The sequence below is a fragment of the Coturnix japonica genome, chromosome 1 (genome assembly GCF_054131305.1).
Source record: "Coturnix japonica strain WE chromosome 1, WE-NBRP24, whole genome shotgun sequence".
NCBI classification, from domain to species: domain Eukaryota; kingdom Metazoa; phylum Chordata; class Aves; order Galliformes; family Phasianidae; genus Coturnix; species Coturnix japonica.
The window spans coordinates 27,333,251-27,350,667 of record NC_140663.1 but is presented as its reverse complement, the minus strand read 5'-3'; the positions used below and the strand labels follow the sequence as shown (position 1 = coordinate 27,350,667).

At 44.0% G+C, this 17,417-nt stretch overlaps 1 protein-coding gene across 1 annotated transcript in view; it reads left to right on the top strand.

Moving 5' to 3' along the window:
- The first annotated feature begins 3,785 nt into the window (after nt 1–3,785).
- The window catches only part of NELL2 (neural EGFL like 2), a 140,036-nt gene continuing 126,404 nt past the window's right edge, over nt 3,786–17,417 (top strand). Inside the window, exons 1-2 of the mRNA XM_015854888.3 lie at nt 3,786–4,198; nt 4,306–4,434. Of these exons, the coding sequence (XP_015710374.1) occupies nt 4,144–4,198; nt 4,306–4,434 (184 nt within the window). The 5' untranslated portion in view covers nt 3,786–4,143. The remainder of the gene's footprint in view (nt 4,199–4,305; nt 4,435–17,417) is intronic.

The window sequence follows — 17,417 nt, the reverse complement described above, 5'->3', positions numbered from 1 at the left end:
AGGAGGCTGCGAGGCTGACACATTGCAGGGGGATGAGCAAAGGAGAGTATGTGCATGCACATCTCTGTCTGAGAAAGGGAGAGGGAGCATGTGGGTGGGAGAGAGCTGCTAAAGGGCAGAATGTGTTTGGAGAACTGGGGAGAAAAGGCAGTGCAGGGATAAGGCTGTGAGGATGCTAAAAAGCAGCCAAAGGAAATTAAGCTGATTGCTGGGTACAAACACACAGGTGTCTGTGTGTGCAGGTCTGGTGGCTGGCAAAGGAAAAAATATATATAAACATCTGAGCTTTATTCAAGATTTGGTCTGCTCCTGAAGCACGCGTTTAGGAAACACTTGCAAATGAGTTTGGAGGTCCCACCTCAGTCCCACCTGACATTTTACACATCACACAAGAGCTGTACAGATTTTACACATGATAGCTTTTGTGGAAGGAAAATCTGGATGGTCATGATGTAATGGCTCAGATATAAGTAAGTCCCCATTTAAGGGTATTATGAGGAACTGCTGCAGAGTGAGTTGCCTTCATTTTCCCTGACTGTAACTAATAAAAGCCCTTATCCTCAGCAATATCAAATTTGCCCCAATTAAAAAGCCACTTCTCTATGACAACAGACTGTTTCTCCTTGTTCCACTTCAGAAAGTATTAATTATGGAACATAATGCTTTACAAATATTTCTCTATATAAAATGCTGCATTGAAGTCCTAGGAAGTTGAGAAAACAATGATGTGTTTTACAGTGTAAGGAAGTTTGTTTTCTATACTCTGAGGAAGAAGTTGCATCAGTGTTCTGTAAGTAGGTCAGTGACAACTCTTTATGTGTTTTCTAAATTCACATGGACTCTGCAGGTTCCAGCATAGGAATACAGGGCTAAAACTACTGTGATTAAATATTCATGCTTTTCTTTAAAAATAAATAGACCCAGATAAGCTGCAGTAAGAGAGGTAAAGCTTTCCCAGGGCAGCATTGTCATCTGCATGCTTTAAGAGCTTTACTCGCATCAGTTTATTAGCATATAATTAACATGAGAGTAATTAAGATGAGATCCCCTTTGCAGGGAAATCATTCATGAATTTGGGGCTTGTAACACATCCCTTAAACTTCTGATTGTCATGAAAACTGCTGTGAATATTGGTCATTATTCAGAAGAGTTCCTCGTATCATAGGACCTACTGAGGGATTTGATGGGGAGGAGTCAACATCATGATATCTACTTAACACAAATTGAAACATATATGACCAGGAAACTATTTATAAGGCAGCTGTATTGGAGAGCACTACAGGAAGTAAGGAAGGAAAGAAGAAAAAGGAAAAGAGGGAGGAAGGAATGAAAAAGGAAAGGAAGAAAAGGAAGGAAGAAAAGGAAGGAAGGAAGGAAGGAAGGAAGGAAGGAAGGAAGGAAGGAAGGAAGGAAGGAAGGAAGGAAGGAAGGAAGGAAGGAAGGAAGGAAGGAAGGAAGGAAGGAAGGAAGGAAGGAAGGAAGGAAGGAAGGAAGGAAGGAAGGAAGGAAGGAAGGAAGGAAGGAAGGAAGGAAGGAAGGAAGGAAGGAAGGAAGGAAGGAAGGAAGGAAGGAAGGAAGGAAGGAAGGAAGGAAGGAAGGAAGGAAGGAAGGAAGGAAGGAAGGAAAGGAGGGAGGGAAGGAGATACATCTGAGACATCAAGAATTCTTTTTCATCAAATGAAACCTCAACGTTCTTCAGATGGAGAACTCTTGGATAGCAGCCATGGTTTCCATCAAAAGAAAGAATGTTCTGGCCAACCGGAGATGTAAAAGAGAAGCATTTTATTTTTAGTGTTTTCATAATAGCCAGATTTAGGGAGGGACATGCTCAGAAAGGCTGTAAAACAGTATGTTTCTAGGGTGATCAGAGAGTGATTCCATGGGTAGAAACATGTATTCTTAGATTCAGCAAAATGTATGAAAGATCCTCAGTGTCATCTTCCTCACAGTGATAGAAAGCCTGATTCTACTGCTGACGTGGCTCTGGGTTATGTCACTATTCACATCTCACAAAGCAGAAATACATCTCTGCATGATGTGGGTAACATCTGCCCTGGGCTCATGGGATAACAGGGAACAGACAGGCCAGTGTGGCTGTGTGTTGTGTGATTTCTTTGTGTCTGTGACATGAAGGTGAGTGGCCACTCCCTGAAGGTCCCCATAAAACAGAGCTGGGTTATTGTAGGGGAGGGCTCTGCCAAGCTCACCTCTTCATAGTGGCAGCTCCTGCCAATGGAAATTGTCACCAGCTGCTGGCAGATGCAGGAATTAAATACAGATGTTTGTCTCTCTTGTTCTATTTACTTACATGCCTGGCTCAGCCTGAGGATCATTATGTACCATGAGCACTCCAGATTTTGAACATCTTTCTTCTCAAATTAAATGTTGCTTTTTCAGTTATCTGCAATCACTGTGATTGAAGTAGCATGAAAGCAACCACCGACGTGTCGATCATGTCCATAAACTCCCACAGCAAAGCACCTCTTCTGCCATCCTGCTCTGACAGCTGATGGGTTCCAGGTGTTTGGAAGGTGTTTGGTTCCACTTCACCAACATTCTGGAGACAGGTTTTGGTGTGGAAGAAGTGTCAATGTGATCAGGATGGAGCTGGGATCCCATCACATCCCCTTCTGTCTGCTGCACCTGGAAGGGAAGCTCTTCCAGGGGATGATGCAGGCAACAAGGCACACTGCTGTGTAATGGCTTTGTTGTGGACTTGGGTTGAGGGACTGTTTTCATTGTTCACCTGTATACATTCCTTCCTCCTTTTTTCTTTTGTCTTCTTCTAGGAAAGATGTCTGCTGTAAGTGTTGCTTAGGATCTGTGTTGGCTGATCTGACCTGGAAAGGAAATCTACAATTACCTTCCATGTTCTTATCTGAGATAAGAACTTTCTTTTAGTCACTGGACAACAGAATCATAGAAAGACCTCGGTTCAAAAGGTCCTCATGGATCATCCAGTTTCAGCCCCCCTGCTATGTGCAGGGTCGCCAACCACCAGACCGGGCTTCCCAGAGCCACATCCAGCCTGGCCTCGAATGCCTCCAGGGATGGGGCATCCACAACCTCCTTGTGCAACCATTTGGAAGGGTTTGTAAGGATTAAAGACTTCATTATTTGTAAAGATCATAAAAGATGAGATTGGGGGAAGGTCAATAAGCACTGGCAGGAAATCACGGGCTGATCTCAAGATCCTGCTGGCACTCACATGGGGCTGGCAAAAAATTGAAGTCAATTCCTTACTCAGCAAAATTGTAACAACTGACAGCAGGGCGTTGTGGCTTTGACCACCACTAGTTTTCAGGAAAGGAAAGGTAAGTAAGGATGAAGATACACTTAGCGCCCCTGACCCAAAGTGAGCCATGGAAATGTCATAGCTGGGGGCTGTGAGATTCGTCGAGGGGCTGCGGACGGAACCTCAGCAGGGAGATGTGAAACCGTCCTGCAGAGACGGGGACAACCTCCGCAGATCGCGATCCCCGCCAAACTCGGCACGCGTCCCGTTTCCTTCTCCCTGTCCCCGAATTCATCCTTCCCCTCCTCCCGAACGGTGTCACGTCGAGATGGGACGGAGGTGGGATCCCGGTCCGGGCAGGCGAAAACAAAGCGGGGCGGCAGCACTGGAGCGCCTCGAGGGTCTCCCTGCAGCCATCCCCGTCGCCCGGTCAGCAGGGCTCCGCGGGGTGAGGCGGCACCGCCCTCAGCCTGGCCCGGCTCTGCCCGGTGGGGGCGGTGGGCGGCTCCCGCGGCCGCGGATAAACGGGAGCCCCTCCCGCCGGCTCCGTGTCCTCGCCGGACGGCGGCGAGGAGAGCGACGCTCCTGCGGGAGCTCGGAGGAGGCTGCGCCCGGCGGCGAGGAGGGAGCTGCGGGCTCGGGCACCGCCTCCCGGTAGTGGCAGCCGCTCTCGTGGGGCGGCGAGAGCCCGGTCATTGTCTGCCCGGCGGCGCGGGGGCTGCGCTGCCCGCCCGGCCCCGGCCCCCCGCCCTCGCCTTTGTGTGCGCCCGGCGTGATGCGCGCTGCGGGGCGGCGGGGGGTCCGCTCCTCCCGGTGAGAGGCGGGGAGGCGTCCAGCCTCTGCCCCGGAGGTTTTTCACCCGCAGCAGCCGGAGGAGGGGGACTATGGACTGAGCGCATCGCTGTACCATGGAGTCTGGCTGCGGCTTAGGCACGCTTTGCCTTCTTCTCTGCTTGGGGCCAGGTAGGCGGCGGCCGGGCGGTGGCGGGCGGTGCGGGGTTCGACCGCCGCCGGGTCCCGGCGGAAAGTTGCGGAGGCGACGGGTGGATTAACGGCACTCTCTGGGTCAGTCGTAGGCTTCGGCGTGGACCCCTCGCTGCAGATCGACGTGTTGTCCGAGCTGGGGCTGCCGGGCTCCGCGGCGGGCGTGCGCCAGGTGCCGGGGCTGCACAACGGGAGCAAAGCCTTCCTCTTCCCAGGTACGGCCCCGCGGCTCTGGTGCACCGCTTCCCTCCCACTGGTCCTCTGCTCCATACCCCCAGCCTCGCTTTCCTCCCTTTCTGTCTTTTTATTTTTTATTTTTTAATATTTTTTTTTCTTCCTTTAACTGGGAGACGCTTAATTAAAGTACAGCAGGAACGAGGATGGCAGATGGCTTGTTTTGTGAGTCGTGGGGTGCAGCGATGAATAATGGCACCACCCACTCTTCTGCTTTACTTGGGAAGAGCTGAACATCCCCCAGTTCCAGCTCAGGCAGTGCTCGCTGAAAGTTTCACTCGAATAGAGCAGAATGCTGAGCTGGAAGTGCCCCGGAGGAGGGAGGCAGATGGTTGGAAATAGAAATTGCGGTTTCACCAGGGTGAGGTGGCCCCTGCGAGTGTCAGTGCTGTACCCATCGTGGGAAACAAAGGCTGAGTTTGGGTTTCTTGTGGTGCTTGTGGTTATTCTTTCGTTCTTCTGTCAGGAACAGAAATAATGAGGTGGTCTTGTTCCAGCATTCAAAATACAGTTAGGAGGTTTGTTCCAGAATACTTAAGCTTCCCTATATTGTAATGCACATAGGTCAGGAAAATAATTCTCAGTGGACTCTGGGTTTATTGGTGGAGGTTGTATTACCTATGCTCATTCATTGTCAATGTCCACTTTAATAATGTACTGATGCCTTAAATGAAGCTGGAGTCAAGAACGTTTTCAGGAGAAATCTCTATCTTTGGAGGTGGAGAAAGCCTAAATATAGCCTCTAGGAGCAAGTTTCCTCTTTGAAAGATGATGAAATGCTCATAGGAAACATGGCTAAAGAAGATCAAGGAGCACAGCTCAGCATCTGGTGGAACAGGAGCAATTCGTGCCTCGGCTGTAGTTTTAAAATAGAGGGACTTGGTGCTGGCTCCTGGTGTTGCATCAGAGCTCAGCACTGATCTGCAACAATTCCTGGTGTAACAGGCATGAGGTTGCTTCCCCTATAGAGGAGTTATAATTAAAAGGAGATAAGATCTGGAAAGGGAATTTCTTTTTCATGTTTGCATTAATGAGATAATTTATCAGGAGCTAATAGTTGCCAAAGGCTTTCTTTTCTTTTTCTTTTGAGGCTCTCTGTAGCCGTGTCCTTCCGTGCGCAGCCAGTGTGTGTCACTGTGGACACGAATGTGGAGGTGCGTGGCTGCGTGTGTTCGGCAGCACCCGCATATGCTGCTGTTACGAACGTCAGCAGTGGGCTTACAGCCTCGGAACAGCCTTGTGCGAGAGGTGGCTGCTCAACACGGCGGTGCATTGCTGTGATGTGTGCTGCCCATCCTGAAAGAGCCCTAATTTTTAGGGTACAGTGGGGGAGTTGAGGCCCCGTCATTCAATAGCGGGGGAACCAAAGTTCCTGATGTCTTCAGCCTTGATATCATTAGAGCTTTGTAAGAGGGACTCTTGTTGTGTGTTATCCCTACGTTGGGACAAAATTATGTTGGTTACTGAAGAATTTATGAGCTTTTTCCTCTTCTTTTTCTTTCTGGTAAGTATGAGTGGATGCAGTTCCCAGTAAGCTGCTGATTTAGTTGTGACAAAATCAGGCAAAACTTTAAGTTTTCACACGAACCTTTTCTTTCCCTGGGAGGAATTGGGAAATAAAATGGACAAAACCTTGAGGTCTGATGGCATCTGAAGGTGCTCAGCATCCTTCAGTGCCTTGCAGGACTGAATAGAGTTCTGTTACTACACTGATCTTCTGATATCCTTATTTAAAACAGAGTTCAAATAAGGCAAATAGATGTTCTTTTTTTTCTGACTTGCCTTAAGAAACACAGCCATCGCCCTGCTCCACCACTGGTCCATGTTGTCACTTTTGTTCTGCTCTTGGAGCTAACACTGTAGGAGTATTGCAGCAATGCATGCCTCTTAGCATATGTATTTGCAGTGTGTGAACTGGAAATATGTTCTTGGTGACTTCAAATTTATTTATTTTATTCCAATAAAATCTTTGATAACACAATGATTTTGTGGATAAAGAAATAAATGACTTAAAATTATCTGTCCATGAACGAACTTGAAGCTTTGACTTATGCTCCTTTTCTTTTTGACTTCTTTCTTCAGAAGACAAACATTTTGTTGTACAACATACATGTTATAACATGTTCCTAACTGCTATAAAGCTTTACATATAATTAACACATGCTGAAAGCCCAAACACTGCTCTTTATTTTAGAAAGAGATAACAGAAGTCGCAGGCTGTGTTGTCAACAGGTAACTCAAAGATGCACAATGGGGAATTGCACACTGTAAAGTTATCTAGGTCATAGAATCATAGAATCACAAGGTTGGAAAGGACCTACAAGATCATCCAGTCCAACTGTCCTCCCTTTACCATACCTACAGAAAACCCCTAAACCATATCATTTAGCTCCCTATCTAGATGCCTCTTGAACACTGCCAGGAATGGCAACGCTACCACCTCCCTAGGCAGCCATTCCAGTGCCTGACCACTCTCTGAGAGAAAAAGTTCCTTCTTATGTCCAGTCTAAACCTCACCTGATACAACTTGTAGCCATTCCTGATGCTACTTGGTTGTATGGGCTGGCAACACGTGAATGCTGTCATAATCTGTCCCTGCGTAGCATTGGAGATTTACTTTTTTTCTGATTTACAAAGTAATTGTATCTTCCCACAAGCTACACTGGAACATTTTACATTCATGAATAGAAAGCAGGAGGAAGTCTTCCAAAATGTTATTGTTGCTAGGTATGAACATCTGCCAGTACTTCCTAGCCAACAGCAGATATTATGATGTCAAAATATGTTGAGAGGAAAATGATTGCTCTTCTGGTCAGAGCTCAGGAGTCAGATCTATTCTGCCACCTCCTCTGGTCGTGGCTGTTTCTGCAAGCTAGGGAAATTCTCAGTACTTTGGTTTTCACTTTGCGAAACAGGGATGGCATTCAGGATAAAGCCCAAATCAAAGGAGTGGCTAATGTAATAAAATGCTTTTGAAGAAGGCTTTGAATTCTTTTTTTTGAGGATTACTTATTGTTATTCTTTCCTTATAAATACACCACATTAATACAATTTGAAGTGATAAATGGAGATGGAAGTAAATGTTGCTATTTTCCTGTGCAAATACAAAGTTCATGTTGTTTCAAGAGCCCTCATTGCATATAGAATTGCATGAACTCTTGAAGAGGTGGAGGCATCAACAGATGAGGGTATTTTGGATGTGTTTGACCTCAGTGTTGTCTGGCCTGAGCATAGTTGTGACCTCCAGCACATGCCAAATCTCGGTGACACTGGGTGCTTAAACTTGCAATAGGAAATAGTGCTCTCAGCCGTGAGAATCTAACTATGGGCTGCCTGGGTAACTAGGTCTTCTTTCGGCTCTCTGCTTTGGCACTTTCCCTCCTCTCCTTAGACTCTGTATCGTTAAGATATTTTGGCAATGCTTTTGGTCCTGCTGGAGCTAGCTCTTTTGCAGTTGAGAGTCAATACCACATATGAGACTTTTGTTCTGATATCTTTCTACTATGACCATCAGGAGCAGCAGAAAGTAGTGAAGGTACACAGTAAATCCAGCAAAAAGACACAAAAAGTGAAAATTGGAGCAAAGTGATGCATAAAGAGAGTGCACATCAAAGGTGTATGTGCATCTCAGAGAAGCGTGGGTAGAACAGTGCAGTCAGATGGTTACAAGCACAGGAACATTTATTTAAGGAAAACGTAGATAGGGCATGACAGTCATGATAATGTGGGAGCTTGTGTATGAATGTGGAGCTCAGAACTCATTCAAAAGATGTGATTTTTCTTTACTGGTTAGGTTATAGAACTATTAATGTGGTTCCAAGCACTGTTTAGATATTTCCGATGAGGAGGGACAGTTCTAGAGGCAATATATTACAGGTTATAGTGTACTTTAAAACCCTAAATAAATGATTTAGTCTGTCAGAGTGATGTAGTGAAGGACTCAGTGCTGCTGGTGTTTGGATTGGATCTCTCTGGTACAAACTTCTGATGAAGGACAAAGTGCAATGCTAAAATGCACCTCCTCGTGGTGTAAATGGTTTTAGATGTTGCTGCATGACTGGATCATTAGCCCATTCTGTGAAAATGCCAGCAAGACATTACTGTTATGTACAAGTATGCCTTGTATCTTTCTAGAAAGATCACTGTGTTCTGGCCTGTGATATCATCTCTGAGCATTACTAAATGAAAGAGCTAAAAATAAAGCTCTAAAGCAAGATGTCAGTAAACTTTCTCTCATTTTAGAAATAGGATCGAGGTTAGCTATGCGCTTCACACACTTTTCTCCTTGCCACCTGTCGTTGAAAACATAGACAGATGCACTTTTCTGGTTCCAGCTGAGCCTACTCAAAATATTACTGTTCCCAGCTGCTTTCTGCTGCCCAGGAGCCAGAGGTTACTGTCCCCACAACTTTCCCCATGCGTGAGATCAAATGAGCATCCCCTAATCTGCTAATGGCAGAGTCAGACATCTTCAGCAGCTAGCCCGGCTGGCTGCAGTGACATGGATTAGATTCCCCTGCAAAACCCTGTCTCCAGCTGTCCCAGAGACCTGAATCATCTCCCAGAGGAGCTTGAACAGAGCTGGGGAAGGAGTGCTGCTGCTGGCAGCTGGCACGGCTCACTGCAGCAAGTACCTGCCTGCAGCTCTTCTGTCTTGGAACAATCTGGTTTATCTCCCAGAATCACTGAACCCTCAATATATGGGACCTCTGGATGAAGAATATATATAGATCATTAAAATTCCCAGCATGTTTTGAAGAGACAAAGAAAGCCCCTCAGCTCTTAGTTCTGGTTACAACTGACATAATACATTTTCATTGTAGTAAGTGATGGAGTTTCTTTCAATATTTTGTGTAAGCAATTACACTCTGACAACTCAGTAGCTGGAGAGAAACATCTGTGTTTTGGTGTAGCTTGATCAACAGGATATGTTGTCCCAGTGTTGCCCTCTGTCTTCTATCTTTTACATGTGCTGAAATCGCCTCTGCAGCTCTTTGCTGCTGTGCAGGCAACAACTATTTTGGTATGGCACTGCCAAGGCTGTGGTCGACTATGCTGTGGGGCTGGGATGGGTGTCATGGAAAGAGTCTTGGAGAGCTGGCCTGTTTCTGCTGGAGTTGCAGAGTAGGATCTGCAGCTGCAAGGCACTGCCTTTACCTGGAGGTAAGAGCTGAATACTTACCATCCTCCTGCTTCCATCAGCAGAGTTAGCAAGGAAGTGTTTGGTTTGCCTGCCCAAGAAGGTAGCAGTAGTACGTGAAGATCCCCCGTGAAATACTCATCCCAAGCCACGCTGAGTTACTATTTGAGAAAAATCAAGTCAAACTGTCAGCTTGACCTACCAGATCCCATCACTTACCCATGTTCCCTAGTGCCATGTCCGCACAGCACTGTCATCTACCTGTTCATTTCTTAACCATGCGCATTCTTAACTGCTGAATAACTGTAAATATGCCTACTGCCATTGCAAGTTAAATATTGCCAAGCTGGCTTCTCTGTAAAATATAATGTGGGAGTTACTGGAAGAATAAAGGTTCAGTAGTGTTGACTTATGACTGGTGCTTGTAGCATTAGTTCAGCATAGGATAGGGCTGAGAAATGGGGTGAGAATGGGGACCTGCTATGCTTCAGGTCCAGGTTTCTGGAAGAAAGCTTGCAATTAGTCATTAGTGCATGGCTGATATAGAATTACATTAAGGAATGACTGACAACTTGACCTGTAGCACTTACAGACTGTAACAGTTTAAAGACTGAAAGTTTAAAGTAAATAATATTGCTGAGAATGAGTATTGGGCATATGAAGCATTGTGAAGGTGTAACTGTAAAGAAGTGAATCTATTTCTTTAACTATGGCTGTAGAAGTGATTTCATTATAAACTACAAGAGAAGAGACTTGATATAAAACTTTCTTTATCTTTTCCCTTTGCATTCTTTGTTCTTTTCCACAGTGATATTTTTTGGGGAGAGAAGGGATTCCATAGTGCTGCAAGGGCTTAATGGGGTGGTTAAAGCTTCCCCCTCCTGTTACTTCAGCCTTTGCAGGAAGATGAATGCCTGCACGTATTAATCTATGCATTTGACAAAACATTTGACTCCTGTTGGAGGAATGTTCTATTTTATTGTATTTGATCTCATGGGCTTCTTTGTTGACCTGCTGTTCTTCTCAGTCAGGTTACTTCTAATGTCTGCAACCTGTTGAAACCTGTGGGGCTCTGCTTTCTATTAGGATAGTGCTAATTGCCTGAAACTTTGCCTTTTCTATGACAGTTTGGTTACTCAGGTTAATTAAAGTAACTGTGCTTTGTTTTGATGTTTGGTATCACTCAAAACAATTCATACTGATTTGACCTTGGTGTGCTGATGGACAGTCGGCTGAATAAGAGCCAGCAGTGTGCCCAGGTGGCCAAGAAGGCTGATGGCATCCTGGCTTTTATCAGGAATGGTGTGGTGAGCAGGACTAGGGAAGTCATCCTACCACTGTAATTGACATTGGTGAGGCCTCTCTTTGAGTACAGTACTCAGTTTGGGGCACCTCAGTACAGAAAGGACATTGAGGTGCTGGAACAGGTCCACAGAAGGGCAACGAGGCTTGTGAAGGGCTTGGAGAATATGCCCTGTGAGGAAAGACTGAAGGAACTGGGGCTGTTTAGTCTGGGGAAAAGGAGGCTGAGGGGAGGCCTTATTGCTCTCTTCCAATACCTATTTCTTATTTTTATTACTCTCTTCCAGTACCTGAAAGGTGCTTACAGTGAGAGCGGGGTTGGTCTCTTTTCCCTGGTGACAGTTGGCAGGATGAGGGGAAATGGCATCAAGTTGCACCAGGGTAAGTTTAGGTTGGGTATTAAGAAACACTTCTTTACAGAAAGGGTAGTTAAGAACAGCAATAGGCTCCCCAGGGAGGTGGTTGAGTCACCATCCCTGGATGTATTTAAAAACCGTTTGGATGTGGTACTCAGGGACATGATTTAGCGGAGGGTTGTTAGTTAGAGTAGCATGGTTAGGTCATGGTTGGACTCGATATTTTTTAAGGTCTTTTCCAACCTGAGAAATTCTACAATTGATAACAGAGGCTGTGTGTTTCTACATTTACAGTCAGGCTGCTTCTAATGTATCTCAAGTTCAATCCCTATGCTGTGGCTGCTGTTATCTTAGGGCTCAGCTCTGTGCTTGAAAGCTGAAGAGGAGGATGGTGTGAAGGGGCCATGACATGGAATAGCAAGTTCTTACTGCCCTTATATAACTGTTTTTGCTGTGGTGTAGTTCTGTAGTCAAGAATAAGGCCTGACACCAGCTAGGTTGACTTTTATTTTTAATGCTTTTTTCTTCTTCCCCGCCCACAACTGCAGCACCATTCTTTAGTGAGGTTCCAGAGAAGACAGCAGCATTTCCCATACGTTTCTGCATGTAGATCACTCTCAGTGTCAGCATCTTCTCTGCATTTTTATACAACCCTACATTTTGCTTATAAGATTTGGGAATTAGGTTTTGTTACATTCCCTCTATTGCTTGTGTTCATCTAGCCTGTGTTCTCCAGGGTATGTGGATGCTGCCTTGGAAAAATACCTCTATGACTGGTTAACTTTGCTACATCTTTGGGGAGGCACAGAAGTGAGCTTGTAAGTTATTTAAAACCAGCGGATCAGAGCAGGAGATTATATATAGCAGCCATGGGAAGCTGCACTTCCATGTAGTCATTCTTCAGTTTCTGAATTGTGCCATGGTTGGCCATGTGCCAGGGTGCAGATCCACAGAGCAGATGTGTTCTCTCACCTTAACTTCCAAAGAAGAGCTGAGCAGAAGAATAAGGGGGTGAATGATTATTTTTCACTACTTTTTTTTTTTTTTCCTGTCCATCTGTTTTGGCTTAATCTCTATTTGTCTCGATGTTTTAGCAATTTGGGGTGGAAAAAAATGCCGTAGCCATTTTCAGTGTACAAGAACTGTACAGTGTTGTAGTTTTGTTATCACTATTTGTTACTATATTTGTTACATTAAGCAATTCTTTGTTTTTCTCTTCTTGGTTCATACTTTATTTTGGTGTATGATCCTCATGATTTCAGGGAGGAATGAGGACACAGAAAACTGGGTTATGCCAGCTTGGCAACACTACAGGCTTGAGGCAGAGTGGCTAGAAGACTGTGTGGAAGAAATGGACATGGGGGTGCTGGTCACTGCTCAGCTAAACAGGGGTCTGTAGCACAAGTCTTATGGGGGGTAGCTGAGAAGACTGGAGCTATATGGAGAACAGGAGGCTTAGGGGAGACCTTATTGCTCTCTACAATTCCCTGAAAATAGATTACATCAAGCTGGGGGTTGTGCTCTTCTTCCAGGTAACAGCAATAGGATAAGAGGGAATGGGCTCAATTTTTGCCAGAGGAGGCTCAGGTTGGATATTAGTAAAAAATTCTTCTCAGAAACAGTGGTCAGCTGCTGGAATGGGCTGCCCAGGGAGGTGGTGGAGACACTGTCCCTGTAAGTGTTGAAGAAATATGTAGATGTTGTACTAAGGGTCATGGTTTAGTGGGGAAATATTTGTGCTAGATGGACAGTTGGACTAGATAATGGAGGTCTTTTCAAACCTTGGTGGTTCTATGACTATCATCTTAGGAGACACCACTCCCACCTCCACATGCTAGAAGGTGCTAAAGCAGTGAGCATGGTATGAGGGATAAGCAGACTGAAAGAGAATTCTGAAGACAATGTTCAAAAAGGTTTCAGCTGATTATCATATTTGCAGTAGCAACAACACTGCTACAATAGACTGTAATGTTTCCAAAGGAGCCATTACAATCAATATTGCTAGTGATCCATAACTGAGAACTCTTTTAGTGGAATATAAGTGGCAATTTCCCTCTCATAAAACACAGAGAGAGTGTAGTAAGAAAAAAGACCTCTACTTTTGGAGTTATTTGCTTTGTTGGGGTTAATGTTTAGACTGTTTTGTCAGCATAAATGCATGTGTAAGGATAATTAGATTATGGGAACATCCATAATGTTTATTCTTTGAAGAGTCACAAAAAGGAGAGATCTAGCCTCAGTTCCATGCCTGGAAGTCTGACAGTTTCTCTCCAAACACAGTTGCATAACAATCCAGGGAAATTCCAAAGAATCTTTTGTGTTTATAGGTCAATAATCTGTGTTCTAATGACTCCTTAAACATGCAGTGCTGTGTAGTGTCATAGCTGTCCAAAGGAACTCAGATTTCCTGTCATGCGGGCTCACATCCCTTGTAACTGCCCCCTGCTTTGCTCATCACTCACTCAAGGTGGAATAAACTTGAGGAGATACATCTGGATCTGTTCAGTAGTGCCTTTTTTCAAGAATTTCTACATACACTGTTAGCATTTCAAACATAAGGAAAGTATATGCTAGTAAGAGAGCGTGGTTTATTTCTATTAAAAACAATAACAACAACACTGAGATTATGTCTGGCATACTGCATTCATTCTGGGTTGATTTAAAAAAGAAAAAAAAGAAAAAGAAAAAAAGAAAAATAAATGAATTGTAGGGAGTGAAGAGAACAACAGAAAACCTGAGTACACAGTGAAAAGGTCTGGCTTACAAAAGAAGACTTTGAAAGAACTGAATGTGTACTGCTTGTCCAAGCAGTGACAAAAATGTTAGAAGTGTCTGGTATTAGAAAATTCTCTGAGGTTTAGAATGAAGGAATTATTTAGTATTCAAAAAAGTTGAGTTAAGAGTAATACAATGATATTATAAATAGGGAAGATTTCGGTTAAAAGGAGGTGTTCACAGTGAACTAATTTAGATTCGGGAATAGCTACTGGAAGGAGGTGGTGGAAATCCATATTCTTGATTTTGTAGAAGATTGTATTGAATGAAAATGTCTGGGGAGCATTATCTATGTTGCAGACGTTGTATGACTTTCAGTTGCTATGTTAGGGATAGAATGGATTACGTCAGAAGTTTAATCTTTGATTTCTCCCTCAAACTGTACTTCGGTGCACTTGAACATATTTTACTGGAATTTGGTTGAAACAAGCCAACAAGAGTGAGGAAGTCAGGATTTGGAAGCATTTGCAATTTTCACCCAACCAAGTTTTAAACTATGTGTGCATTGTAAAACCTGTAGCTAGTTCACTGGGGCTAGCAGATGCATTCATAGTAGCGTGGATTACATTAATACCTGATTTAAAAGGAAATTTATTGCAGGAGGAGAATCTGAACTCTGAGCCTCTTCAGCTTCTTGGGATCTCTGGAGCTGTAGCTTGAATCCCTCATGTACCTTCTGTTTGCCTGCCTTGCTCATAACTGAGCTATGTGTGTGGTATTCCTTGCATCCTCAGTTCAAATTCACTCTAACCTTTCCTTTACCTGGCATGAAAACAGGCATTAGGATGGTGATGCTTTTTCTGAGAATGCCAGGAATACTGGAGACTCTGGTGCCCTTCTCTTTCCCTCAACTGTGCCCTCTAATAGTTGGCATTCCCCCTTTGTTCCTGCTGGAACCCAAATTCTCCTCTGTCTGCTGCCTTCCCTTCCCATCTGCTGCTGTTTACTCAGGCCACTGCCAGAGACCTGTGTCTAGCAACAGCATTGTAGGATGTATCTGGCATGCTTCAGACGTACTTTTCTTTAATGCTGCTGGCCTTGCTCCCTATGCCTGGCATCCTATGCTGGCCTTGTTGGTGGGGAGAAGGTTCAGGTTTTCTGGAAATTTTGAAGTTGGTGACTGTTGACCATTTTCTTCTGTCAGAAGTCAGTCTTCTGTGCAGATCACATCATCATGGTGGCTTGGTATAAGATGGATCTCATATTAATGCTTTCATAAGCTTACCATTGCCTAGTATGGAAATAATTCAGCCTTAACACTTAGAACGTCAGCGAGCCAAAGGCAGTCAACCCTAAAATGAGTATAAAAACAATTATACCCCGGAAAGACAGATGTAAAGGATGAGAGCTCCAAACCATTGCAAAGAATGATAAACCATCAGATTTTTCATATAGAAGAAAGCTAATAACATCCAGGGCACCTGCAAATGCTTGGGATCAGGCTAGATGATCTAACGAGGTCCCTTCCAACCTAAAGGATGCTGTGAAATGTTGGATGCTGGTGGTAGATCGTTTGGGAGCAGCATAGGGGGTCACAAGAAAGGGGCCTTTGAATCAGAATAACTGAAACAGGGACCATGGGTAGATCTTGTTGACCTCAGTGAGGACTGAGTGAGGCAGAACTATGGGATGTTACTCAGAGGATGCAGGATCATTTACAGCAAGCATGATCCTAATCCATGGGTGCCCCAGGTGTTTTACAGCCTGTCATTGCATGGCCAAGTTCTCCATTGGAGTATGATCCATTTGAGAAGTCCAAGCTGTGTCATAACTTCTGGGAGGAGGATAGGTCCTGTAATTCAGATTGATCTACGTCCGGCATTATCTGCTTCTGTGGTTTATTATTGATGTTGGGTTGTACTTTATTTTTAATTCATTTGACTTTGCTTACCTTTGGTAATTTGCTTTTTTCATCTGGGAAAGGATAACAGCTCTGCTTCCTTCTCCTGTCCATCAACCCCTTGGCATCACTTGCGTAACTTTTCAATTCCTGCCCACGCAATATAGCTAAGGACTAGAAATAAATGCAGTCTTTTAGCAGTTCTCCTGTGTGTCATGCCCTTATTATTGTACCAATAGGGATGGAAGATGATACATTATATTCTTGTGCTCTTCAGTCTGTGTCCCAGTGTTAACAGCATCACCTGGTGTGATATTTTCATTTGTTGTTAGGTCAGTTTGACACTATGTGCTCATACGGCAGCATGCAGCCAAGCATAACTAGGTGCATATGCCACTGATGGCAGCAGCAAGGAAAATAAGACAGATTTCATTTCCTCTACAGCTTTCAAGGTGTTCTCAAAACTTCTAAAACTCCTAAAGGGGTACGAATGTGTGCCTGTATGTATACATGTCTATTTATAAAGCTATACTAGCTGCTGCCTTTTAAATGTAGCTGGAACCTGCTTTAAATCAAGGAAGCTGACAGAAATCCCACTTTGCACTACTTCTGTGCTCTTGTTCAAGCATTATAGGTTTCATAGTAGCATGGGGCCTGAAAAACCTAAACAGTATCTTTGTAACTAGCAGCACCTACAATAGCACCTTCCTATTACCTACAAGGCAGTAAATACTGAGTATTCAGAATTTAAAGATGAATTGATAGTTGTGGTGGAATATAAAGTAGGGAAAACTAGTAATTAAAGAAACTATTGCAGCTTATAATCGATAACCCAGAAACTATAAATCACTAGAAAGCATTGCAATAATAAATACCAGAAGCAATGCATAATATACAGCACATATTGTAATTTTCCTATGGGTAGGATTTCCATGATGAGCAGAAGTCATCTTTTATCTTTGTCACATTGTTATCATGTAATAGGTCCCCACTGAATAGCATTCCCTCTTGGTGATAGTGCCTTGCATGATGAAATAGTTACAATGAAGGAGATAGTATTTCTCGTGAGCAAGGAACAGTGGTTTTCTGTATCATATATGTATTTAAAAATTCCTTATAATACTTTCGTATGGCACTCCCCCTTGTGCTGATGCACACATTATTCATATTCCTTTCAGGAACGTTCAGGAGTGCACACTGATGTTTTCTTTGTCAGTTTGGTGGGAGGTGTTTCAGTAAAATATTTTGCATGATGGAGTCTCTATTGTTTTTTAAGCAAATCAGCAGTTTCAGTCTGCTGCTAAGAATACGAATTGTTATCTGGAGTACTGGAAATGTAAAGTCCAGGTTTTCCTACATTTTGCTTTAACATCCTTTTTCATCCTTTACTGTTAGAAATATGTTATTGTAGATCCTGTCACTAGAACTTTTACTGCATTTATTTCCCAATTTACCTATTTACATTTTGCCTACTGAGCATAAAAATCAGAAACCCTGAAACACAGACCCTACATGTCTGTGAGTCCACCTGTCTGGTTACTGTGTAGCTGG